A 26,298-nucleotide genomic window follows, 5' to 3' on the forward strand; every position below is an offset into this window, starting at 1 on the left:
AGGATTTTGAGCATAGTATGAGCAAGTGAAATGAGTGCAATTGTCCAGTAGTTTCAGGATTCCTTAGCGTTACCCGTCTTTGTGATTGGAATGAAAACTGACCTTTTCCAGTCCTTTGGCCATTGCTGAGTTTTCCAAATTTCCTGACATACTGAGTACAGGACTTTAATAGCATCATCTTTTAGGATTTGAAATAGCTCAGCTGGAATTCCATCACCCCCACTAGCTTTGTTCATATTATTAGTAATGCTTCCTAAGACTCACTTGACTTCACACTCCAGGATGTCTGGCTCTAGGTGAGTGATCACACTATCGTGGTTATCTAGGTCAGTAAGACTTACTTTGTATTGTCCTTCTGTGTATTCTTGCCACCTTTTCTTAATCTCTTCTGCTTCTGTTAGGTCCCTGCCATTTCTGTCCTTTATTGTCCCCATCCTTGCATGAAATATTCCCTTGGTATCTCTAATTTTCTTGAAGAGATCTCTAGTCTTTCCCATTCTATTTCTTTTCATTGTTCACTTTAAAATACTTTCTTATCTCTCCTTGCTATTTTCTGAAACTCTGCATTCAGATGGATATATCTTCTTCCCCTTTCTTCCTTCCCTTTTGCGTCTCTTCTTTCCTCAGCTATTTGTAAAGCCTCCTTGGACAACCACTTTGCCTTCTTTCATTTCTTATTCTTGGGGATGGTTTTGGTCACCACATCCTGTAGAATGTTACAAGCCTTGACTCATAGTTCTTCAGGCACTCTGTCTACCAAATCTAATCCCCTGAATCCACTGTATAATCATATGGGATTTGACTTAGGTCATACCTGAGTGGCCAACTGGTTTTCCCTACTTTCTTCAAATTAAGCTTGAATTTTGCAATAAGGTGCCCATGATCTGAGGCACAGTCAGCTCCAGATCTTGTTTTTACTGGATGTATAGAGCTTCTCCATCTTTGGCTGCAAAGAACATAGTCAATCAGATTTTAGTACTAAAGTGACCATCTGGTGATGTCCATGTGTAGAGTCATCTCTTGTGTTGTTGGAAAAGGTTGTTTGCTATGACCAGCATGTTCTCTTGACAAAACTCTGTTAGCCTTTGCCCTGCTTCACTCTGTACTCCAAGGGCAAACTTGCCTGTTCCTCTGGGTATCTCTTGACTTCCTACTTTTGCGTTCCAGTCCCCTATGATGAAAAGGACATCTTTTTGCGGTGTTAATTCTAGAAGGTGTGTAGGTCTTCATAGAACCAGTCAACCTCAGCTTCTTCGGCATCAGTGGTGGAAGCACAGACTTGGATTACAGTGATGTTGAATGGTTTGCCTTGGAAAGGAGATCATTCTGTCGTTTTTGAGATTGCACCCAAGTACTGCATTTCAGACTCTCTTGTTGACTCTTGTGGCTACTCCATTTCCTCTAAGGAATTCTTGCCCACAGTAGTAGATATAATGGTCATCTGAATTAAATTCACCCATTTCAGTAGTAGGTATAATGGTCCTCTGAATTAAATTCATGCATTCCAATTGATTTGAGTTTACCAAGTCCTTAAGATATCAGTGTTCAATCTTGCCATGTCCTGCTTCAGTTCAGTTCAGTCTCTCAGCCGTGTCCGACTCTGTGACCCCATGTATCACAGCACGCCTGCGATAAATTGCACAAGTCCTGCTTGACCGTGTGCAATTTACTAACATTCCAGGTTCCTATGCAATAGTGTTTTTCACAGCTTCAGACTTGACTTTCATCACCAGCCACATCCACAACTGAGCATCATGTCCACTTTGGCCCAGGCACTTCATTCTTTCTGGAGCTGTTAGTAGTAGCCCTCTGCTCTTCCCCAGTAGCCTGTTGGACACCTTCTGACATGGGGAGCTCATCTTCCAGTGTCACGTCTTTTTGCCGTTTTGTGCTCTTCATGGAGTTCTCATGGCAAAAGTCTAGAGTGGTTTGCCATTTCCTCCTCCAGTGACCACAATTGTCAGAACTCTCCACCATGACCCATCTAGCACAGGTGCCCCCGCGTGACTTGGCTCATAGCTTCCTTGAGCTACACAAGTCCCTTTGCCACACCAGGCTGTGACCCATGAAGGGGATGGAAATGGCCCTAAACCCCAAAATAGCTGGTATTGTTAAAAAATACAAATGAGACTTCCGTTAAGACCAGAAGAAAGGAGCAAGTGAGAAAAGGCAGATTGATTTCTTTTTAAAAAGAAAGGTTCCAGAGCTAAGTATCTGGGAAATTTTAGCTCACTCTTGTGGGCTTATACAGTTATAACTTTGTGTGCATACAGCCCTTCCCTGTTAAATGTTCAGTGTGGCTGGTCCTTAGACAAACCTATTCACACTCCGTCATTGTTAATCCACATTTAAAATTAATTCTTGCTACACTGGTTTGTCCTGTGGAGCACTGAACTACACAGTGGGGTAGCCTGGCACAGTGTTCCTCCGATGTGAGGGCTGACGCCCTGTGAAATGTCAGATTGGCACCAAAGAAAGATTCCAAGTTTACTTGAATATGCAACACTTTGACCAAGAACATGTAGCACTCTGGCCAAGAATATGCCAGATTTGTTTAACTGCTTCCTGAAATAATTTTTTTCCAGGCTGAGGCAAGGAAAAAATGAATAACATTTTCAGAGTTATGCAAGGCTATACAAGTATGATATATTTGAGGCATGGCTTCTCACTTTCTGGTTATATATCATTTTAAATGTGATTATTAAAATCAGTTTCTTTGATAGGCAGTATAAAAATCAATTATATATTTGAATGTACATAATATATGCATATATATTGCCTCTCAAAGAAGGAAACTGATTTTTATGTGCCTGTACATATGTGTGTATACAAAGTATATATTTAAAACTCAAATGTATATGTCGCTGGTCAGAGGAGAAACTGAGATACAATAGAAAAATCATCTAAAAGTGGGTAGGACAGGCACTGGCTCCCTAATCCTGAGCCCTTTTGTCCTTGGTCAGATAATTTTGGCAGAACTGTTCCAGGTATGCAGTAGCTGCTTCTGCTACCTGCCACCATGTGGCAAAATTATGTGTTACAGAAGTATCTAATTCACAATTCAAAACTGCCAGGAATGATCACCTGTTTCAAATAACCTGCTAATCTAAGCCTGGTTCAAACATTCAGCCCTTTTTTAATCTCCTTTTTGTGTCCTGTGATCGAATTTGAACAAGCCTTATATACACTTTGTGTAATTTTGTTGCCCTTTGACCACGAACACTATTGTGCTCAGTCATCATGCATTGGAGAAGGAAATGGCAGCCCATTCCAGTGTTCTTGCCTGGAGAATCCCAGGGACGGGGGAGCCTGGTGGGCTGCCGTCTATGGGGTCGCACAGAGTCGGACACGACTGAAGTGACTTAGCAGCAGCAGCAGCATGTTCGGTGGTGTCCGACTCTTTGTGACGCCATGGACCATAGCCTGCCAAGCTCCTCTGTCCATGGGGTTCTCCAGGCAAGAATTCTGGAGTGGCTTGCCATGCCCTTCTGCAGGGGATCTTCCCAACCCAGGGATTGACCCAGGTCTCCCACTTTGTAGGCAGATTCTTTATTGTCTGAGCCACCAGGGAAACCAAAGAATACTATTAAACTGAATTTATTATTCAGTTCTATTATATTGCATGTTGCCCATTTTTTAAGTGAATGTGTAACTGCAAATAAGATATCTCATTATACCTCCAATGATTAAGCAGAGTTTCAGGATCTGGAAATATAACTTCCCAGCAGTTTCTAGACTTGTTAATACTGGTAATAGAAGATAGATTTAAGTAATGATATTCATCCACCTAATGGGTGAATCTGAAGCATCTTATTCTGTTGTGTAATTGAGGCTACTTCTACATAATCGTACAGCAGATGGTGGATAAGGGCCCCTCAATCAGCTTGTCCATTAGTACAAAACAATATCCAACTGCATTTACAGAATGTTTTATAGCTATATTTTATACAAGTCTATGTCAGGAAAGTTATGGCCAACCTAGATAGCACATTGAAAAGCAGAGACATTACTTTGCCAACAAAGGTCCGTCTAGTCAAGGCTATGGTTTTTCCAGTGGTCATGTATGGATGTGAGAGTTGGACTGTGAAGAAAGCTGAGCACCAAAGAATTGATGCTTTTGAACTGTGGTGTTGGAGAAGACTCTTGAGAAGAGTCCTTGGACTGCAAGGAGATCCAACCAGTCCATTCTGAAGGAAATCAGCCCTGGGATTTCTTTGGAAGGAGTGATGCTAACGCTGAAACTTCAGTTACTTTGCCCACCTCATGCGAGGAGTTGACTCATTGGAAAAGACTCTGATGCTCGGAGGGATTGGGGGCAGGAGGAGAAGGGGACGACAGAGGATGAGATGGCTGGATGGCATCACGGACTCGATGGACGTGAGTCTGAGTGAACTCCGGGAGTTGGTGATGGACAGGGAGGCCTGGCGTGTTGCGATTCATGGTCGCAAAGAGTCGGACATGACTGAGCAACTGAACTAAACTGAACTGAGGTCAGAATCAGTCCTCCTGGCTGAGGTCAAGACATTGCCACGGCAAACAGGAAGAATACCGCAGGATTTAAATTCACTTTCCCCAGGAGGGACTCACGGCCTGACCTGTGAATGTCCAGGGGCTGATGGGGCCTCCTTAACAATGATAAAGCTTTGTGAGCTTAAGCACACATGAAAGATGGATACCCAAGAATTTAAGTAGCAGAATTTTTATTTCTCAGTCCTGTTGGTAAACAGATTTACCACAAACTGATAGACTTGAAAGAATAGAAACTTATTCTCTCACAGTTCTGGAAGCTAGAAGTTTGAAACCAAGGACCTGGCAAGGCCATGCTCCCTCGAGACTTGGAAACACCCTTCCTTTTCTCTTCACAGCCTCTCCTGATTGCTGCAGTCTGCCTCCGCCAAAACCTGGCCTTTCTTTATATCTCTGTGTGTCCTGTTCTCTTCTTATAAATATACTAGTCATGGGATTTAGGACCAGCCCTAATCCAGAATGGTCTCATCTCAGCCCTTAACTGATTACATGTGCAAAGACTCTATTAGTTAATAGAATCATACGAGGACGTTGAATTTTGTGAGAAGTTCTTCTGCATCTGTTGAAATGATTATGTTACTTTTATTCTTCATGTTGTTAATGTAATCCATCATGCTGATTTGCAGATATTGAGCCATCTTTGCGTCACTGGCATAAATCCCAATGATCATGGTATATGATCTTTTTAATGCATCGTTGAATTTGATTTGCTAATATTTTCTTGAAGATTTTTGTATCTGTGTTCATCAGTGATCCTGGCCTATGATCTCCTTTTTTGTGTGATTCTCTGTCTGGTTTTGGTATCAGGGTGAGGCTGGCCTTGTAGAATGAGTTCAGAAATATTCTTCCCTCAGAAATTTGTTGCCTAGTTTGAGAAAAATAGGTGTTGACTCTTCTCTAAATGTTTGGTAGGATTCACCCATGAAGCCCTCTGGTCCTAGACTTTAGTTTGTATGGAGTTTCTTTTTATTATTATTGTTACTGATTTCATTGCAAGTAATTGGTTTGTTTACATTTTTATTTCTTTTGTATTCGGTCTTGAGTTTGTGCATTTCTGGAGATTTATTCATTTCTTCTCAGTTCAGTTCAGTCGCTCAGTCGTGTCTGACTCTTTGCGACCCCATGAATCGCAGCACACCAGGCCATCACATCACCAGCTCCCGGAGTTCACTCAAACTCACATCCATCGAGTCCGTGATGCCATCCAGCCATCTCATCCTCTGTCATCCCCTTTTCCTCCTGCCCCCAATCCCTCCCAGCATCAGAGTCTTTTACAATGAGTCAACTCTTTTCATGAGGTGGCCAAAGTACTGGAGTTTCCACTTTAGCATCGTTCCTTCCAAAGAACACCCAGGACTGATCTCCTTCAGAATGGACTGGTTGGATCTCCTTGAAGTCCAAGGGACTCTCAAGAGTCTTCTCCATCACCACAGTTCAAAAGCATCAATTCTTTGGCGCTCAGCCTTCTTCACAGTCCAACTCTCACCTCCATACATGACTGCTGGAAAAACCATAGCTTTGACTAGATGGACCTTAGTCGGCAAAGTAATTTCTCTGCTTTTGAATATGCTATCTATGTTGGTCATAACTTTTCTTCCAAGGAGTAAGCATCTTTTAATTTCATGGCTGCAGTCACCATCTGCAGTGATTTTGGAGCCCAAAAAAATCTAGCTTGTCCATTTTATTGGTATATAATGGTTGTCCATTTTATTGGTGTATAGGTGTCCATAGTAATTTCTTACGATCTTTTGTATTTCTGTGGTGTCAGTTATAACTTCTCTTCTTTCATTTCTGATTTTATTGTTCTTTTTTTTTTAATTATCACTCTTTCTTTTCTTGTGAGTCTGTCTAAGGTTTATTTTGTTCATCTTTTCAAAGAACCAACTCTTAGCAGATTATACAGTGTTAACTAAACCATGTAAAATATGTATTCATATGGAAAAATTTTGCAAAAAGGAAAGAAGCTTGGTTAGGATGGAAGAATTATGGATCATTTCATTCTTTAATAATTTGTTTTATTAGTTTTGTATGTAGCTCTAAGTGATTAAAGAATTATTTGTTATTAGTACTGGAAGGACTATGAGTTGCCCTTCAAAAATGTCATATGCTTTCTTCAATGATATTGATATATTGATTGTATATCATTAACAATAAGCAAGTATTTATATTCTAACAAGCCAGTCCCATGGGTCATCCATTAAAACGTGCTGGTGGGAAGCCAAGGCAAAGTTGATCCAACATGGGAACATATGGGGAGACCACGTCATATAGATCTTCTCGAAGGAAAGGTGGGCAAGTTCAGGGGGACTATCTGTGCTTTGCTTTGCCCCCTGGGAGTGTGGACGGGTGGAAAGAGGAGGCATCTGTGAGTCAGTCCTCAGTGAGTTTAGCAGCACAACAAGCAACCAGGCTCTCTCTGCCTCCAAACAATCTATCTGAGGTCATAGCACCTCCTGAACCGTCATAAAAAAGTTGAGAAAAAGTCATGCCATGGAGCTGACACCCAAGAAAGTACTGGAACATGGGACATTTTATAGGATACCTGACCTGTCTCCTCCACAAGTCTATGCATTAAGAACCATAAATTGTAGGAGGATCTTTTCTAGGTTAAAAAACATTTAAGACCCATAAGTATCAGAGACATCGTACAGATTTTGTATCTTGATTGAAACAAACTAATTGTAAATAAGGGGAATTTTTGTTGTTCATTCGCTAAGTCCAACTCTTTGCGACCCCATGGACTGCAGCACACCAGCCCTCTCAGTCTTCCACTGTCTTCTGGAGTTTGCTCAAATTCATGTCCATTGAGTTGGTGATGCTATCTAACTATCCCACCCTCTGCCACCCCCTTCTCCTTTTGCGTTCTATCTTTCCCAGTATTGGGGTCTTTTCCTGTTAGATAGGCCATGTATTATATCATAGGAAGGAATTAGTGCAAATTTTGTTCATACTGGTAAGGTTGGCCCTGAAAAAATCTCCCTTCTTATTTAGAGATACATAAATACTTAGGAGTCTGGAATTTACCTTAAAATATTTTAGCAGAGAAAAAGAGAGAAAGAAAGGGAATTTTAGAGAAAGGAAGTATGGCAAACTGTTCATAATTGTTGGGACTTCATCATCAATATATGGGGAGTTATTTTATTTGTCTATTTTTGCACATGTTGGAAAATTTCCATGATAAAAGAGTTCCTGTCCTCTGTGTTCAGTTGTGTGACTCTTTGCAACCCGTTGGACTGTAGCCTGCCAGTCTCCTCTGTCCTTGGAATTTTCCAGGCAAGAATATTGAATTGGATTGCCATTTCCTTCTTCAGGGTATCTTCTCAACCCAGGGATTGAACCCATGTCTCTAGTGTCTCCTACATTGGCAGGCAAATTCTTTACCACTAGTACCACCAACACAGATAAATACATTCCTAGAACATTAACTTCCAAAAACTTCTGTGATTTTTCCTGAGCAAGCTTTAAGGGCTAATTTGTTGATATTCCCCATTATAAGTCAAAGATTTCTCAGGGACTATGAGTAATAATTAGAATCAAACCTTCTTATCCACCCCTGACAGGAGAAAAAAATTCCATGAAGAGCAATTTGGCAAGGACTCCCAAAAGGACAAATACCTTTATGCATCATTCTGACTTCCAGAAACTTATCCTATGAGCATAGGCAAAAATATACTATGACATGTTCACAGACATTCCCTGGAGTACTGTTTATAACGTCAATGAATTGGAAGTAAGAGAGTGGTCCATCAAGAAGCTAGTTAGGCAAGTTATGGCCAGTCAACATATGGAATATTTAGGTAGCCCTTAAAAATAATGTAGGAGACCTGTACTGATGATATGGAAGTGTTTTTAAGATATGTGAAGTTAAACAAAAAACAGGTATAAAAAACTGAACCCGTAAAGCAATTACCCTTCAATTAAAAATAAATAAAAATTTTCAAAGAGTAAAAAGTCCTTTAAAGAAAAATGAAGAAAAATAAGGATAACGTGAAGTTTCAAGTTTGGTGTGGCACATACTTTTACACCTTGGTCATCACAGAGAAAACGAGGGCCGAGCAGCTGAAGCAGCCCCTGCCCCCACCTCAGGCAGTGAAGGAGCTGAAATGGAGCAGAAATGTTGATGTGAACCACATTAACACTTTAAAATGTTAAAAACAGCATTTCTAGGAAAAAGAAAAAAACTGCTATGAACCCATTTGAGGCCTTTTAAAAGATAGGAAGATATAAGAGACGGATAGCAGTAGTTACCTGCTGGATGTGGAATGGGTGGGAGAAAAGATGTTTACTTTTTGTTTTATACATTTGAATGTTTAACCTGTGTGTATACTATTTTCCATTTTAAAAGAGAAAAAAATGTAAGAAAAAATTTTTAAATCATATGAATGTAATTAGGAAGGTGATTCTGCTAGGGGGAAATTTTTTCATGTACAACTTTTAAAAGTTGTAGGTGTTGTACTGTTTGAAGTTTATAAAAATAATGATTCCTTCTATAGTACTGACAAATTATGCAAAATTATATGAAAGTCTGTTTGAAAATCCTTGGAACTCTTCTAATGAAGTTATATAAAAGATGAAACTTTGAGTGCAAGTTATAGCAGAGAAAACACTGAAGAAATATTTCTTTTTATCTACATGGAATTAAAATGGGCTTTAAAGATGCATTAGCTTCTGTATCTTACAAGATTCTGCTGGTGGCATCTACTGTGCTCCAGGTACTTATTCCCCGAATATTCATAGTGCCGCTCCTGCACTGTGAACAGGGTGAGTGCTCTCAGTCCTAATTTTCATACAAAGAAACTGAGTCTGGAAGCATCAGTCACCTTATTCAAAGTCCACAAGTTCAGCATCAGAGCCAAAGCCATTCACTTAGCTTTCCTTGTCTCCCTGTCTTCTTTATTTGGGAGAAAATTAAAGGGAAATAAAGAAACTCATCTGGCCTTTTATTCTTGCCCTTCCTTATTTTATTTTTGCTTTCAGCAACCGACTGTGTTTTTCTAGCCTTGTTTCATGTCCTAGGAAGAGGTACATAACGAAAGGCATTTTGGGAGTTGGAGGTGATGAGTGGTTTATTAGCTGAATTCTCTTAGGTGTTTCAGTAAAACAGAGAATTCACAGCTCGGTGACTTTTTTCCCTGCAGATATTGTGGATGCTTTATCAGATCCAAAGAAATTTCTTTCCATTACGGAAAAGAGAGCGGATCAAATGAGAGCTATGGGCATTGAAACTGTAAGTAGCAACAGTCAGTTAAGACAGGTAGCAGTGGCCAAGGAAAGACAGCTGAGTGGGGGGAAGTTGTCTGACTGATTACAAGAGTAATACCAAGTCACAAATTAATAGAACAAGTTCAAAGGTGGTTTTTGAAACTGAACTTTCATGTCAATAAAACCGTTTCAAAAGGCTGTGAGGATGTAGCATGTTTAATAAAATGTGACCCACTTCATTACTATGGCTTCATTCACATCTGGGGACCCTGGCCCCATTAGAAATGAAATGGATACACCCGTAATGCTTTTAGGAACATTTAAATATAGGATGCTTTTGTGAGACACTGAAATACCAGTTTACCTAAATCAGTGAATAAATAAAATCGGCATTTACTGTTGTTTACTTTTTACTGGTCTTATATCCAGCCTTCAATGCCAGTGTACCATTGTGGTGGTTCACTCCTTGTTTTTAAAGTTGCCCTTACTCCTCAGTTTAGAATGAAAACAGAAATCTCTCCAGCAGCTTGAAAAAGAGAAGGTATAGCCTGCTTATTACAAAGGAGCTGCATCTGCTTTCCTTGGCTTCGTCTTTTGGGTCAGATCTGAGGAAACCATATGTTTACTCCCGAAGCAAAGATCTATTTAGGGAGTAAAGGCTAGAATACAGAGGAGCAGCTGATGGCACAGACCGGGTTCCGTAGAAGAGAGAATGTGCAAGACATCTGCCGTCTAGGTGGCATTCATTTGGGTCAATATAAGCATTTCTGTTCCAGAGTGACATCGCCGATGTGCCCAGTGACACGTCAAAGAACGACAAGAAAGGGAAAGCCAACACAGCCAAAGCGAATGTGACCCCTCAGAGCAGCTCGGAGCTCAGGCCAGCCACCACAGCTGCCCTGGGGGCTGGCCTGGAGGCCAAGAAAGGTAAGAGAGAGTTGTCTGGGCTCCTTATCTGTTCCAGCCGTTTTCGCAACTTTGATGCAGATATTTAGAACTGTTAATTTTGCCAGTTTTCATGGCTCCATAAAACTCAAGAGCAGCAGGTTTTCTGTGGGTTGAACAAATTTCTCAATTTCTCTGAGTGGTTAACAGAAAAGCAGTGTTTCATCTGCTAGATCCCCTTCACCATAGTGAATACCTCATACAATATCAGTAGACCTAGAAATGTTGAAATTTGGTACTCTTTTTGTGAGAAAAAAAGGCATTTACAGAGTGAGCTTAGCAAAGTCATCCCCTCTCTCCTGCAGGTACCACGATAAGCGTGGGCGGTAAGTTCATGAACCAGCAGAATAACGATTGTTCCTGACATTCCTAGATCCCCTTTTCGCTAATTCTGCCCCATGGGTAGATATCCAGCGTCCATGATTATTTATTTGTAAAATTATCAAATGGGCATCTGAAGGCCAGTTCTCTGTGGTTCCCTGTAGATGTAATGGAAGAGCGTAAGAGGTGGCGTTACAAAGAATCACGTGTGCCATGTGCTAATATGGAACTGTACTGTAGGCGAATAACTGTATTCATTATTTAAAGTTGATTTCCATTCTTATTGTGTAGGCATCCATTCTGATTGGATGGACCCCATTCAATATGATAATTAAATATTTTAAATGTCCTCCTTGACCATGAATCATTTACTAAACTCAGTTTTGTTACTTTAAGAATTTCTCATCTTCCTAATGGTTTTCTACTCAATATAAATATCTCCCATTTATATGTGAATTCAGCATCTTTGGTGTAAGAAAGTCAAGTTGTCTGTGTACTTAAGTACACACAGTGCTGCAGTTTAAGGTAAGAAATGACAGGCTGTCCTTAACCGAAGCAGCATGGTAATTTAGCAGGAAACTCAATGTGCATAGAGCTTTGCGAAACAAATTTGGAAATGAGATGGCACAAAGGCAGCTCAAATTGTGCTCTGCACCTGTATGTCTGTTCCTCCCTGGAAAGAACATGGAACCAGGTAATGATGCAGGATATGGGCTTTCCATCCAGCACTATCTTTCTGAACATCAGCCTCTCAGACAGAGACAGGCAGTGGAAAACGGGAGCGTTTTTGTTTAGTTAAAGTTCTTGTGTCATGCTGACCAACACAGAAAGACATGAGTGGCCTGAAAAAGCAGTATGACCAGCTGAGAGATGAGAAATGGAATATTCCCTGACATATCAGTAAACAAAGGATGTCACAGTCATCAGCAGTTGTAGCCTCCACTGACTGGGAGCTGGTGAGCCCTGAGGGAACTCAGGAAGGAAAGAACACCTGCCATCCAGCAACCATCAGACTGCAGCCACTCCCTAGGGTGAGCCCCGAGGAAACTCAGGATGTGGAAACCCAGGACACTGGCCCCAGATAGCAGAGGTGCAGATCACGGGAATGATTTCAGTGAGCCCAGACTCTTGCATCTTCCCATACTAGAGAAGAGCTGAATTTGTTAACTTGACATACCTGGTTTCTTTGAATAACAGTCATCTCTTGTCATTCAGACTACCTGCCCTTTATTGCAAAACCTCCTAGCCCCTCCCTTCGCCTGCTCGGAGCAGTTTTTCAGAGCTCTCTGAAACGCTCTCTCCCGCACTGCAGTCCTCATTTTGCCCCCAAATAAAGCCTAACTCGCAGCTCAACATGTTGTGCAGATTTTTTCAACACAAAACACAGAAGTGATCCTAATTCTAGAAGTGTTTGTTTTTAGAACTGTGTTCATGATTGTGTTCAGAACTGTTTCACTTCTGGTCCAAATAGGATTACACAGGAAGGAGCCACTGGAAGAAGCTCTCCTTTTCCCTCCTCCCCTTGACCAGCTCCCTGAGTAAGAAGATCTACACGCCGATTCATTCTGGCCTTTTGTTCAGGAGACTTGGGAGCCTCCTCTAAGGCACGGTGGTCAGTCCTACGAGAAATGCCTTCACACCTTCAGGAACCTCACAATGAGACAGGCTTCCACACTGTGGCCAGGTGGTGTTCATGAGGGCTGACTGTTCAGAAATGGGAGGAAAGGAGTCCCTTCCAGCAAGGGCTCAGAGGAGACTCAAAGATAGGATCCTAACTGAGCTGGGCCTTGAAACGCAGGTCTGACATGAGCAGGGAGAGAAGGTGGAGGAGCCCAGGCAGAGACCAAGGCCACACAGGAAGCAGCTGGGGCAGGAAAGGGGCAGAGCGAGTCTGATCTGGAGATGGCTTAGGACCACCCAGGGATGGAGAATGACCCCCAAGGGTTTGTAAGATGGTTAGTACAGTCTTGGTGGGAATAGTCTTTAAAAAGAGGGAATAAGTGATAAGGGCCAGTGAAGAATGTGGCACTTACCACATTGTATTTATATCATATATTTAGTCACGTGATCTTTATATAACATGATAATAACCAGAGAAAGGAGTTATTGGAGCGAGACCATACCTCTGTTGTCCAGTATGTCCCTGGAACCAAGCCTAGTGAAGATCTAGAGTCTCTTCTCTTAGGAAGCAAGTGGCTGGTGATAGACCAAGCCATGCTAACAGCAAGGAGAACCTGGATGAGGCTGGATGTACTCAGCGGGAGAAGCAGCATGGAAATCAGTCAGTGGCTTGGGTGTCAGTTTTAGGGGGAAGAAGGTAACTCAGGGACTTCAAACACAGGTCACAGAAAGAGATGGTACCACTGGGTGGAGCAGAGAACTCAAGAGGAGGAGCAGTTTTGGGTAAGATGAGTCTCGTCCTGGACATCATCACATTCAAGCTTTAGGGGTGCATCTGGGCAGAAGCACGCAACAGCAAAACTGCGGGAGGTCAGGAGGAGGTGGATGGAAGAGGGGAGAGAGAGGATGTGAGCTGTTCAGGAAGATGGCAGGAATGGAAGCAAACAAACGAAAAAGAAAGGTTTGTAAGAAGAATGAGTTTGGGAAGGTAGTGTAGACAGTCCAGAGAAGTTAAGACTGCGTAATTACTGTTGAATCAGGGATGCTTGGGTGATGAGAGTGCAAACCAGGTTAGAAAAATTGATAATTGGAGATATCAAATGGTTGCTGTGGAGAACACTTACATGTTGGTAGGAGCCAGTGAAGAGAAGGAGAGGAAAATGCCAAGAGGGGTGTACAGTGAAACAGGCTCTGAGGAAGAGCCGAATCGAGAGAAAGGGAGCAGTTCCACTGTGTGAGGAAGGAAGAAAGGTGTTCTGTCTGAGCCACGAAGAAGGAGAATTGAAGAGAAGTCCTACGGCGGGAAGGAAGCGTCAGGTGGCGCCCGACAGCATCTGCTGTGAGTGTCTGTGAGCAGGACGGGCTCTGAAGCTCTGCAGGGTTCCGTTAGACACCCGGCCCGATAGCACTAACTGCACCAGGGCTGCCTGATGTTCTTCTTTAAGACTAAGCAGTTGAGAAAACTCAGCTAGTTGATCTCCAAATTACAGTTTGAGAGAAAACAAGTCATTTTTAATGAGCTGTGTTGATAAAAACAAAAACCATAGGTACTGAAACGTCAACTGTTCAAATCTTTGGGGCCCAAACTTACAATTTCACCCCTGCTTTCACACCAGGGAAACCTGGAGACCTACGAAGTCTGATGTAGAAGCCATGGGCCACATGCAGCTCTTTAGGCTTAAAACTGAAAGCGTGAGCTTCTCAGGTGCCCTGGACAGTTCACAGATGGAACATATTCACTCTCACTGGAAGTCCTGCTAGAGAAGCTGCTCTGAGTACAGGCCTGTACCAGTTCCTGTTCTGTAGAGTGTGGTTTTTCCCTAACTTCCTGAACCATTTGTAGAAACTAACATTTTTACAATGTATCTTTCTCTAAAATAATTTTTTTTTAAAGGCAAAACCAGGATTGAGGGAGGTTTGTGTTTTCATGTTGTTGTTTAGTCTTTAAGTCCTCTCCAACTCTTTTGCAACCCCATGGACTGTAGCCTGCCAGGCTCCTCTGTCCATGAGATCTTCCAGGCAAGATATTGGAGTGGGGTGCCATTTCCCTCTCCAGGGGATCTCCCAAACCCAGAGATCAAACCCATGTCTCCTGCATTAGCAGGTGGATTCTTTACACTGAACTACCTGGGAAGCCCTGATGTTTCCACAGGGTCCTGTTAGTCAGGATTTCATTGAACCAAGACCAAAAACAGTTTCACCGGACTAGATCAGACTCTTAGTATTTGTTATATCTCTAGAGCACCTTGCATGCCTCCCAAATCTGTGTGTTCATTTTATAGAAGAAAGAAAAGAGACCCAAAGATTGCAAAGAGCTCTTTGCAATGCCAGGATAGACCTCCCTGGCCTGCAGTAAAGCCAGGAATTAGCTTGTGATGTCAGACCTCAGAGATCAGAGAATAGCCCCATGGTCCCTTGACATCCCTATCACAAAGTGTTAGAGATCAGAAGACTGTTTTCTGCCTGCCGTGACTCCTTACTGTCCTTACACCCTCACCCTGGATGTACAGGTCTTCTTAAAATGAGTGCAGCTGAAAAACAAGACCCTAGAATTTGATACCTATCTTTCTCGAGGATCTCATACTTAGCCTTGGGGATTCTAATGGGAATCTATAGAATGCACATTCATCTGTTTACCTAAGATGGAAATCTGCAGTCAAACAGAATGTGTTTTGGGATTCGCCTACTACTGTGGTTGCCATGACAACATGTAGCTTAGCATCACTGCAACAACGGGATGACTTAGTGTATTACTCTAGGTGCTCATGACAGCATCCTGTTCTACAATGATCTGATTTCATTATTTTCTGTATGTTAAAGGCATCCCTGGGCTTAGTAGCATATCACTTAAATGCTAGAATTCAATTCAGTAGTGGAAAGGGGCTGAAAAAAATGTTAAGCTGGCAATAGTGTTGGTAGTTAATGGACTGATAGGATGCATCTTCAAATGCAAAGGTAAAAGCGACCATAATAGATGCTGTTGTGCCGGGTCAGACTGGTGCCCATCCTTCAATGGTGAGGGACACTGTGACTGCCAATCACAGCTGCGCTTTTCTCCCTAGTGTTGCCCTCAGACCATGGGAGTTCTCTTGTCTGGAAATGCCTAGAAGGTTTGGTAAAACTTCTGACAGTTTTACCCTGAGTGATCTGGGGTTACACAGGCCCTGTCTCCTTACCTCAAGGTAGAATAACACTGGAGGGCCATTAATGCTGACAACTTGCAGGATCAGACCAAGGCTGGATTTCAGCCGGGAAGACCCCCAGGTTTCTTCTTCGACCCTATAGTGCTTCTGTCACCCCCTAGGGGTTTCTCCTGAGAGCCCTCCCGTGATAAATCGTATGCACATAAACCCTCTTCTCAGTCTCTGCTTGTAGGGGACCAGACCTCAGACCAGAAAGGTTTCAGGTAAGTGTCTAGTTAATTGTCCTGTAATAGGAAACCAAGATATTTATAGCCATAACATAAAACTGCTTCAATGGCCTACTTCTTAGATGTGATTTCAAAACTGAATTTGATATGATCATTAATTACACAGTAACTTTTTGTTTAATATAAACAGTAACTTTGTTTCAGGTATCGAACTGATCCCTCAAGTGAGGATAGAAGATTTAAAGCAGATGAAGGTAAAATTGCTGGGTCATGTTGCCAGCACGCTTTTGTTCTGTTGGTGAAATGGATGTATTTTTGGTTTTCATTAGCTTTAATCACTGTGGTAGTACTACACAAAGCTTATTGGGGATCCCATTTGTTTTTTCCACAGGCTTACTTGAAGCATTTAAAGAAACAACAGAAAGAGCTCAATTCTTTAAAGAAGAAACATGCAAAGGTACCGTGTTTTGTGTGTGCAAGCGGCGTGTGCGTGCAGCTCTGTAGCTGGTTTGTGTGTTTTCTCCTTTAAGCTCTCTGATGAAAGCCTCTCAGCCAAAACTGCTACTTGGAAACTGATACCAGCCAACTGGGCAGCAGGACCTTCATTTTAATTGGTTAGAAATGAAATTTTTAAAGATACTCTATTTGGTCTTGTCACTGATTTGTAATCTGCATTTCTAATGGTTATTTCAAAAGCATAACAAAGCTTCACCCTTTTCAAAATTATTGAGTAATATGACAAAATTGTTGAGTAATATCTATCACCTGACTATTGAAAACCAACTCATAGTCTTAGCTTCTGGGTACAAAAATTCTTTGAGTCTCTAGCAAACAGTTTGTCTCACATAGTGCATCAGGAGAGATGCTGGTCAGCTCCAAACTTCTCAGCCAGGGGACCTTGAGAGAGCTCTTCTCACTTTCCCCGTTATGTAAACTCTGCTTGGTGGCCTACTTCTGAAATATTGTTCTTCCTACTTATAGGAAGAGGTCTTTGGACCATAATCATGACTCCATGCACTGCAGCACACCAGGCTTCCCTGTCCTTCACCATCTCCTGGCGCTCACTCAAACTCATGTCCATCGAGTCAGTGATGCCATCCAACCATCTCATCCTCTCGTCCCCTTCTCCTCCTGCCTTCAACCTTTCACAGCATCAGGGTCTTTTCTAATGATTCAGCTCTTCACATCAGGTGGCCAAAGTTATTGGAGCTTCAGCTTCAGCATCAGTCCTTCCAATGAATATTCAGGACTGATTTCCTTTAGGATTGACTGGTTCAATCTCCTTACAGTCCAAGGGACTCTCAAGAGTCTTCTCCAACACCACAGTTCAAAAGCATCAATTCTTCAGCACTCAGCCTTCTTTATGGTACAACTCTCATATCTATACATGACTACCAGCAAAACCATAGCTTTGACTATACAGACCTTCATCAGCAGAGTAATGCTTTTTAATATGCTGTCTAGGTTTGTCATAGTTTTTCTTCCTAGGAGCAAGTGTCTTCTAATTTCATGGCTGCAGTCACCATCTGCAGTGATTTTGGAGCCCAAGAAAATAAAGTCTGTCAATGTTTCTATTGTTTTCCCATCTATTTGCCATGAAATGATGGAACCAGATGCCATGATCTTAGGTTTTTGAATGTTGAATTTTAAGTCAGCTTTTTCACTCTCCTCTTTCACTTTCATTAAGAGGCTCTTTAGTTCCTGTTCACTTTCTGCCATAAGGGTGGTATCATTTGCATATCTGAGATTATTGATATTTCTCCCTGTGATCATGATTCTAGCTTGTACTTCATCCAGCCTGGCATTTCACATGATGTACCCTGCATATAAGTTAAATAAGCAGGGTGACAATATACAGCTTGACGTACTCCTTTCCCAATTTGGAACCAGCCCATTGTTACATGTCCAGTTCTAACTATTGCTTCTTGACACGCATACAGATTTCTCAGGAGGCAGGTAAAGTGGTCTGATATTCTCATCTCTTGAAGAATTTTCCACAGTTTGTTGTGATCCACATAGTCAAAGGCTTTAGTGTAGTCAGTGAAACAGAAGTAGATGTTTTTCTGGAATTCTCTTGCTTTCCCTATGATCCTGTGGATGTTGTCAATTTGATCTCTGTTTCCTCTGCCTTTTCCAAATCCACCTTGAACATCTGCAAGTTCTCAGTTCACATACTGCTGAAGCCTAACTTGGAGAATTTGGGGCATTACTTTACCAGCATGTGAAGCCTGTGAGATGAGTGCAATTGTGCAGTAGTTTGAACATTCTTTGGCATGTCTTTCTTTGGGATCTGAATGAAAACTGACCTTTTCCAGTCCTGTGGCCACTCCTGAGTTTTCCACATTTGCTGGCATATTGAGTGCAGCACTTTAACAGCAGCATCTTTTAGGATGTGAAATAGAAATCCAAGATTTGAAAGAATCCAAGTTGCCTTCATTTGCAGAAACAACCTTGAGTTTCTTGGAGCCCCACAGTATAGTAGAACCAAAACTTAAAAAGAGATTTTAAATCTCCCTAAATCCTACCATCTAAATCTGTGTGAACTTTCATAACAGCCTTAGTGTACATTTTTTGGAGGAAGCCTTCAAAATTCATTAGGTCACATAATAGAGCCATATTGCACAGTGCTTGCCTGTTGCTTTTCAGAATGCTTTTTGGAAACAGTCTCAGCAGGTAAATGCGTTTCATGGCTTGTTTTCCATATCCTCGTGTACTTCAGAAGTTTAAGTCACAAATGTATGATTATAAACATACGAATGAATCCCTTCTCCCACATTAAATACACTGGGGACCCTCTTTTCTATTCAGCCTGCTTTGCCAGTATAATTACCAAACTCAGAATTCTATAATCTTTCATATAAAACTACTATTACTAATAAGACTGACATTTATTTAATGCTACTTTTTGTTACACATTTTATATACATTCTTAAATCCTCACCATGTCCCTGAAACCCTAATCATTCCATTCACATTTCAAGCATGAATAAAATGAAATTCAGAGAAGTGAGTTCCTTGCCAAGAGCAATACAACTGGTTTATGCTAGTTATAACTAAAGTGCTTTTCATCTATTTTAATTCTCCCAAAGCCTTTGCAAATAATTATTTTCAAATAGTTACTTTCCTCTCTACAAACTTTCTGTAATTTTTGAGTCTATCCAGGTCAGTTCAGTTCAGTCGCTCAGTCGTGTCTGACTCTTTAAGACCCCATGAATCGCAGCACGCCAGGCCTCCCTGTCCATCACCATCTCCCAGAGTTCACTCAGACTCATGTCCATCGAGTCAGTGATGCCATCCAGCCACCTCAATCCTCTGTCATCCTCTTCTTCTCCTGCCCCCAATCCCTCCCAGCATCAGAGTCTTTTCCAATGAGTCAACTCTTCAAATGAGGTGGCCAAAGTACTGGAGTTTCAGCTTTAGCATCATTCCTTCCAAAGAAATCCCAGGGCTAATCTCCTTCAGAATGGACTGGTTGGATCTCCTTGCAGTCCAAGGGACTGTCAAAAGTCTTCTCCAACACCACAGTTCAAAAGCATCAATTCTTCGGTGCTCAGCTTTCTTCACAGTCCAACTCTCGCATCCATACATGACCACTGGAAAAACCATAGCCTTGACTAGATGGATCTTTGTTGGCAAAGTAATGTCTCTGCTTTTGAATATGCTATCTAGGTTGGTCATAACTTTCCTTCCAAGGAGTAAGCGTCTTTTAATTTCATGGCTGCAGTCACCATCTGCAGTGATTTGGGAGCCCAAAAAGGTAAAGTCTGACTCTGTTTCCACTGTTTCCCCATCTATTTCCCATGAAGTGATGGGACCAGATGCCATGATCTTAGTTTTCTGAATGTTGAGCTTTAAGCCAACTTTTTCCCTCTCCTCTTTCACTTTCATTCAAGAGGCTTTTAGTTCCTCTTCACTTTCTGTCATAAGGGTGGTGTCATTTGCATATCTGAGGTTATTGATATTTCTCCCGGCAATCTTCATTCCAGCTTGTGCTTCTTCCAGTCCAGCGTTTCTCATGATGTACTCTGCATATAAGTTAAATAAGCAGCCTGACAATATACAGCCTTGATGTACTCCTTTTCCTATTTGGAACCAGTCTGTTGTTCCATGTCCAGTTCTAACTGTTGCTTCCTGACTTGCATATAGGTTTCTCAAGAGGCAGGTCATGTGGTCTGGTATTCCCATTTCTTTCAGAATTTTCCACAGTTTGTTGTGATCCACACAGTCAAAGGCTTTGGCATAGTCAATAAAGCAGAAGTAGATAGTAGTTCCTTAATACTTCCCACTATCTCATCTGAGCCAACTTTTAAGATTAAGGCTATATAGGAATATTTACTTGCCTAATATGTACTGAGGTCTACTTAGCTAACACATTTGTCTTTAAAAGTGAAGAAGGAAAAACTGGTAAAGGAGGTGGGTGGATGGGGTTGAATCTATAACCACAGGACACACTTAGTGTTTGATATCCATTTGATCCTAACACTAATTTTTCTTTCTTTCAGTACTTATCAAATGGTAAAACTAGCTAATATATATCGAGGTTTATTTAAGCATTTTTTCTTAGGTATTTTATAGCAATTATATAAAAGAGTACTTTAATTATATTAATATATTACCTTGTATCAATTAGCTTTTGTTGGGTAACAAACTATCCCCAAATGTAGTGATTTGAAAGCAGCCATTTATTTGGCTCATAATTTTGTGGATCAGCAGTTTGGGCTGGGTTCAGCGGATCATTCTTCAGGTCTCATCTAAGTTCACTTCTGTCTGCTGTCACTTGGCAGATGTGGGGAGCTGGATGATTTAGCAAGACCTCTGCTGAGTCCTTTCCTCTCTGCTCTGTGATCTCTCATCTTCAGCAGTGGTCCAGACTTGTTCATATGGCAGGGATCCCAAGATCCCAGCCTCAGCTCAGAACTGCACAGCATCACTTCTACCTCCTTCTCTTGGCTACAGTAGGTCACGAGGTTGGACCAGGTTCAAGCAATGAGGACTCTGCTAGGCAGGAGGAACCACAAAGTCAGATTGCAGAGGGATTGGATACAGAGAGGGAGACCATTGTGACCCTTTTTGCAACAGTCTACCAGCCATTTGCCAGATGAGATAATTTACTTTAACAGAAATGCAGCTTGACTAAATCACCTAGCCTTTAGATGAGGGAGCCAGGATTTGGATCAAAATTCTCAGACTCCAGAGCTCAAGCTCTTCATCACTATATTGAGTTGCCTCTGAGTTTTCCAGCATCAGTCTTTATATCCACACATCTTCTTTATGGTCCTAGTAAAAGGGTTTTGTTTGCTTGTTGAAGTACAGTTGATTTTCAATGCTGTGTTCATTACTGCTGTACAGCAAAGTGAGTTTGATGTGTGTTTGTGTGTGTGTATTCTTTTAAAAAAATTTCTTTTCCATTATGGTTTGTCATAGGATACTAAGAATACTCCTCTGTGTTATACAGTAAGACCTTGTTTGTAAAAGGTTTCTAAGAGCAATCATAAGTCTCCAGAGCACAAATATCTTGGCATCTTTCGGACTACTTTTTCCACAAATGATCCTTGGACCAAACCTGGGGCTTCGTAAAAATGCATATTCTTGTGCCCCCTAGAGACTTTGTTATCATCTCCATGGAGAAGTCTAGGAAATACATTTTTAATAAACCCTTCTCCTGCTGCTGCTAAGTTGCTTCAGTTGTTCCCGCCTCTGCAACCATACGGACCGTAGTCCACCAGGCTCCTCTGTCCTTTGGATTCTCTTTCAAGAATATTGGAGTGAATTGCGTGCCCTCCTCCAGGGGATCTTCTCGACCCAGGAACCTACCTTCCTTCTCTCTCCTGCCCTGGCAGGCAGGTTCTTCACCGCTAGTGCCACCTGGGAAGCTGGAAGCTCCTCTCTTATGCACACTAAATTTAAAAACTGTTTCTTTAGGAGTATTATTTAACACTTTTTACTGTCCTTCAGTGGAAACCCCAGTAATGGCCTGCAAGGTACAGAGCTGGCCTCCATGAAAAATGGATTTTGCTCTGTTGTCAAGCAATAGTGAGAATTAACTCACCCAGCCTTTCTATGAAACAATATTTATGTAACCCTTTCTAATAGTTGTGATGCTGTCTAAGATGGAATAAAATTTCCCACCGCACAGGCTTGGCTTATAAATTGCCCTACTGAGGAGGGAAGGTGGCCTGGGCTGCATCTTCCAACCCAGCACCGGCCACCGTGCACACAGCCGTCAGGAGCAGAGAGCAGCGCTGGGTGCAGGTGCAGTGACTGCAGGGCACGCTCAGCCTTTACATATCAGCCTCAGAAGATCGTTTCTCTTCTCATAAAGGGAAGCAGAGAATGTGGTTACTTAACCAAGTCATTTAAGAAATGTACAGTCCATGCTGCTGCTGCTGCTGCTGCTAAGTCGCTTCAGTCGTGTCCGACTCTGTGCGACCCCATAGACGGCAGCCCACCAGCCTCCGCTGTCCCTGGAGAGCCTATTTCCAAACTTGAAGTTTAGCTGTAGGATGCAGAAGAAATAGTGGTGTGTCAAGGAGGATCTGCCATTTCTAAAAGAAAGCCAAGGAAATAAGTGTGAATCCCAATCTATACACTATTGATCAGTTCAATCAGTTCAGTTCAGTCGCTCAGTCATGTCTGACTCTTTGCGACGCCATGGACTGCAGAACGCCAGGCTTCCCTGTCCATCACCAACTCCCAGAGCTTACTCAGACTCATGTCCATCGAGTTGGTGATGCCATCCAACCATCTCATCCTCTGTCGTCCCCTTCTCCTCCTGCTTTCAATCTTTCCCAGCATCAGGGTCTTTTCTAATGAGTCAGTTCTTCGCATCAGGTGACCAAAGTATTGGAGTTTCAACTTCAGCATCAGTCCTTCCAATGAATATTCAGGACTGATTTCCTTTAGGATGGACTGGTTGGATCTCCTTGCAGTCCAAAGGACTCTCAAGAGTTTTGTCCAATACCACATTTCAAAAGCATCAATTCTTTGGCACTCAGCTTTTTCAGAGTCCAACTCTCACATCCATACATGACTATTGGAAAAACCATAGCCTTGACTAGACGGACCTTTGTTGGTAAAGTAATGTTTCTGCTTTTTAATATGCTATCTAGGTTGGTCATAGCTTTTCTTCCAAGGAGCAAGTATCTTTTAATTTCATGGCTGCAGTCACCATCTGCAGTGATTTTGGAGCCCTAAAAAGGCTCTTTAGTTCTTCTTGATACACTCTTGATACTGCTGCTGCTGCTGCTAAGTCGCTTCAGTCGTGTCCAACTCTGTGCGACCCCATAGACGGCAGCCCACCAGGCTCCCCCATCCATGGGATTCTCCAGGCAAGAACACTGGAGTGGGTTGCCATTTCCTTCTCCAATGCATGAAAGTGAAAAGTGAAAGGGAAGTGGCTCAGTTGTGTCCGACTCCTAGTGACCCATGGACTGCAGCACACCAGGCTCCTCCATCCATGGGATTTTCCAGGCAAGAGTACTCGAGTGAGGTGCCATTGCCTTCTCCCACTCTTGATACTAAGTATAAAATAGATTGCTAATGAGAACCTCCTGTGTGGCTCAGGGAACTCTGCTCAGTGCTCTGTGATGAAGGAGACCCAAAATGAAGGGATGTATATAAATATGTGGCTAAGTCACGCTGCTGTACAGCAGAGAGTACACAGCGTTGTAAAACAGCTATATTCCAGCTGAAAAAAACAGGAGAGACAATATCTGCTGTTAGGATTGCGGGACAAGAAGACAGGAGTAATGCCCATTCTAGCCCTGAATGGAGTGGAGATGCCAGCAGGCCCAGTTTGGGGGAAATGGCAGTGGCCGATTGTTTTGACCCTCTCAACGCAGTTGGCAGTGAACCTGCTACTTGTCTCTCACTTTCTGTAACAACCTCTTCAATTTGAAATGGAAACGAAGGAAATGGTGTTTCAAGTGTCCATTAGATGAGATACAGAAAGAGCAGAATGAAGGAGCCGTGATCCCACATAAACCCAGGGCTCATCTGGGCCCAGAGCTAGAGTTGCTTTTGCTAAGACACAGGGATGATTTTCAATGGTCACATGTGGACCAGCCCTGAGAGCAAAACATTTAAACCCAAAGTTAAATAAATATTCCCAATAATACATTGGAAGAGGAATTCTAAATCAATGGAAGTAAAAGAAGTAAATGAAGGAAGTTGGTCCCAAATGGAAAACAGGGAGCCCTCATTCCTGTCCAGAGGGCAAGTCAGACTCTGTTCCAACGTCTGGTGCCTTGAGAGCCTGTAAGCCACCTTCCTTCTCTAAAGGAGAATCGTAGAATCAGGTCATATGTGAACCTCCTCTTTTTTAAATATTGACAGTAAGACAGACTGTTTCTGAAATACCCTGTAGGCTGAAAAATAAAACGGGATGCATCTCCTGGACCATCAGTTTGCAATATCACCACAAATGAGTCAAATAAAATGCCTGAGAAACCAACTAAAATTTGACATTTCAAGAAAGCTGCTAATGGAAAATATAGTCTGTGTTAGGCAAGCAGTTTTTCTGATAACAAACACCAAGGCTGCTGTTAAACTTATCACAGGTAATTCATGATAAGAAGTCAGGAACAGACCTACAGCTCTGTCATGAAGCAGAAATGAGCAGAAATACAGCAACCACCTGCAGAGACAGCCTGCTGGTCATCTCAGAGGTGTGTGCCGAGCACACACAGTTTACTCAGATGCCTTAGCATCATTTGTGGGGTGAGAATTTAAGCCTAGAGTCACAGCAGGCAAAAAAATGAATTGCAGCAGATGTTTTTCACATCTGAATTTAACCTGGATGCCCATCGGCCGATGAATGGATAAGGAAGTTGTGGTACATATACACAGGGGAATATTACTCAGCTATAAAAAAAATGATGCATTTGAGTCAGTTATAATGAGGTAGGTGAAACTGGAGCCTATTATACAGAGTGAAGTAAGAAAGAGAAACACCAGTATAGTATGTTAATGCAATTATATATATATATGGAATTTAGGAAGACAGTAATGATGACCTTATACTCAAGATGGCAAAAGACACAGATGTAACGAACAAGCTTTTGGACTCTGGGAGAAGGCGAGGGTGGGATGATTTGAGAGACTGGCGTTGAAACATGTACATTACCATATGTGAAATAGATCACCAGTGTAAGTTCCATGCATGAAGCAGGGCACTCAAAGCCGGTACACTGGGACCACCCAGAGGGAGGGGGTGGGGAGGGGGGTGGGGGGGGGGTTCACGATGGGGGGGATGCATGTGCACCCACGGCTGATTCATGTCAATGTATGGAAAAACCACTACAGTATTGTAATCAGCTTCCAATTAAAATAAGTAAATTAACTTAAAAAAAGAGAAGCTGAAACTACTCTTAACTTTGATAGAAACATATACAAATTCTACTAAAAAGCTGCACATTTATTTTCCCAAAATGTCCTGACTAAGACTGACATTTAAGTCAGCGTATTTTAATTTTGGTACTCTTGACCTGAATGAATGAAAAACTCTCTCTTCCATAGAGTCTTATAACTTAGTTAGGGACCAAAAACAAAATCTATGATAGTTGGTGTTTATTGTTACTGTTGTTTGTTGTTTTTAGCTAAATAAGCCTAGAAATAATTTCCTGGCTCCTCTGTTTTGTACAACAGGAAGCTGAGGCTTGCCGCCCCATCCTTGGGTGATCAGTAATTAGGACCTTGTTCCTTTGTGAAAGGAGAAGTGAAGTCTGGGAACCAGATTATCCCAAAACTTCAATCTTTGCTGGCTACTACACAGGGATAGTTTTGAGCACAGAGAGATAACTTTTCAAGGCCAGTTTTTTGTCATGTGTAGTCATTGTAATCATTTTAATTCAATATGCTTCTAATTTTTTAAATTATTTCTATATACATTAGGTAACTTGCAGCTCATAACCCTGAATTATGTTGGGCAAACAGATATTGTTCAGTTTTCTAATAAAGAAATTGAGACCTGGAAAGATTTATATATGTTGCCCAAGGCCTCTGGGGTAATTATGGACTGAACTGGGACTGGAATCCAAGTCCTCTTGCTGCTCTCCCATGCTATTAATTTTTTATTCATGCAGCTTTATTGTATCTGCTTTGTACCAGCACTGGGCTCTGTGCTGGCGAGAAAAGGAGACTTGTAGAGTATGTCTTATATCCGTGAATCCATCATGAATGCCTGTATGTGCACACATCCTCATTCCTGTATCTAATGCGGTTAATTAGGGCTCACCATACTACTTCCTTAAGCAGTGGTCTATGCCAGCTAATTTCCAATCCTCAAAGCCTCTTTTTTCTTGTACTACACTAAA

The 26,298-nt window shown here is 41.9% G+C and overlaps 1 protein-coding gene across 44 annotated transcripts in view; it reads left to right on the forward strand.

The window, feature by feature from the left end:
• PLCB4 (phospholipase C beta 4) overlaps positions 1 to 26,298 on the forward strand; it is a 474,866-nt gene that overhangs the window by 417,597 nt on the left and 30,971 nt on the right. For 22 of the 44 annotated variants that reach the window (XM_060397119.1, XM_060397124.1, XM_060397143.1 and 19 more), the window contains 5 exons: positions 9,666 to 9,754; positions 10,506 to 10,656; positions 10,980 to 11,000; positions 16,190 to 16,239; positions 16,377 to 16,442. In XM_060397119.1, the coding sequence (XP_060253102.1) occupies positions 9,666 to 9,754; positions 10,506 to 10,656; positions 10,980 to 11,000; positions 16,190 to 16,239; positions 16,377 to 16,442 (377 nt within the window). The remainder of the gene's footprint in view (positions 1 to 9,665; positions 9,755 to 10,505; positions 10,657 to 10,979; positions 11,001 to 16,189; positions 16,240 to 16,376; positions 16,443 to 26,298) is intronic. The other 22 variants (XM_060397137.1, XM_060397141.1, XM_060397127.1 and 19 more) reach the window with 1 other exon arrangement.

This window comes from Ovis aries, chromosome 13, assembly GCF_016772045.2.
Source record: "Ovis aries strain OAR_USU_Benz2616 breed Rambouillet chromosome 13, ARS-UI_Ramb_v3.0, whole genome shotgun sequence".
Classification (NCBI taxonomy): Eukaryota; Metazoa; Chordata; class Mammalia; order Artiodactyla; family Bovidae; genus Ovis; species Ovis aries.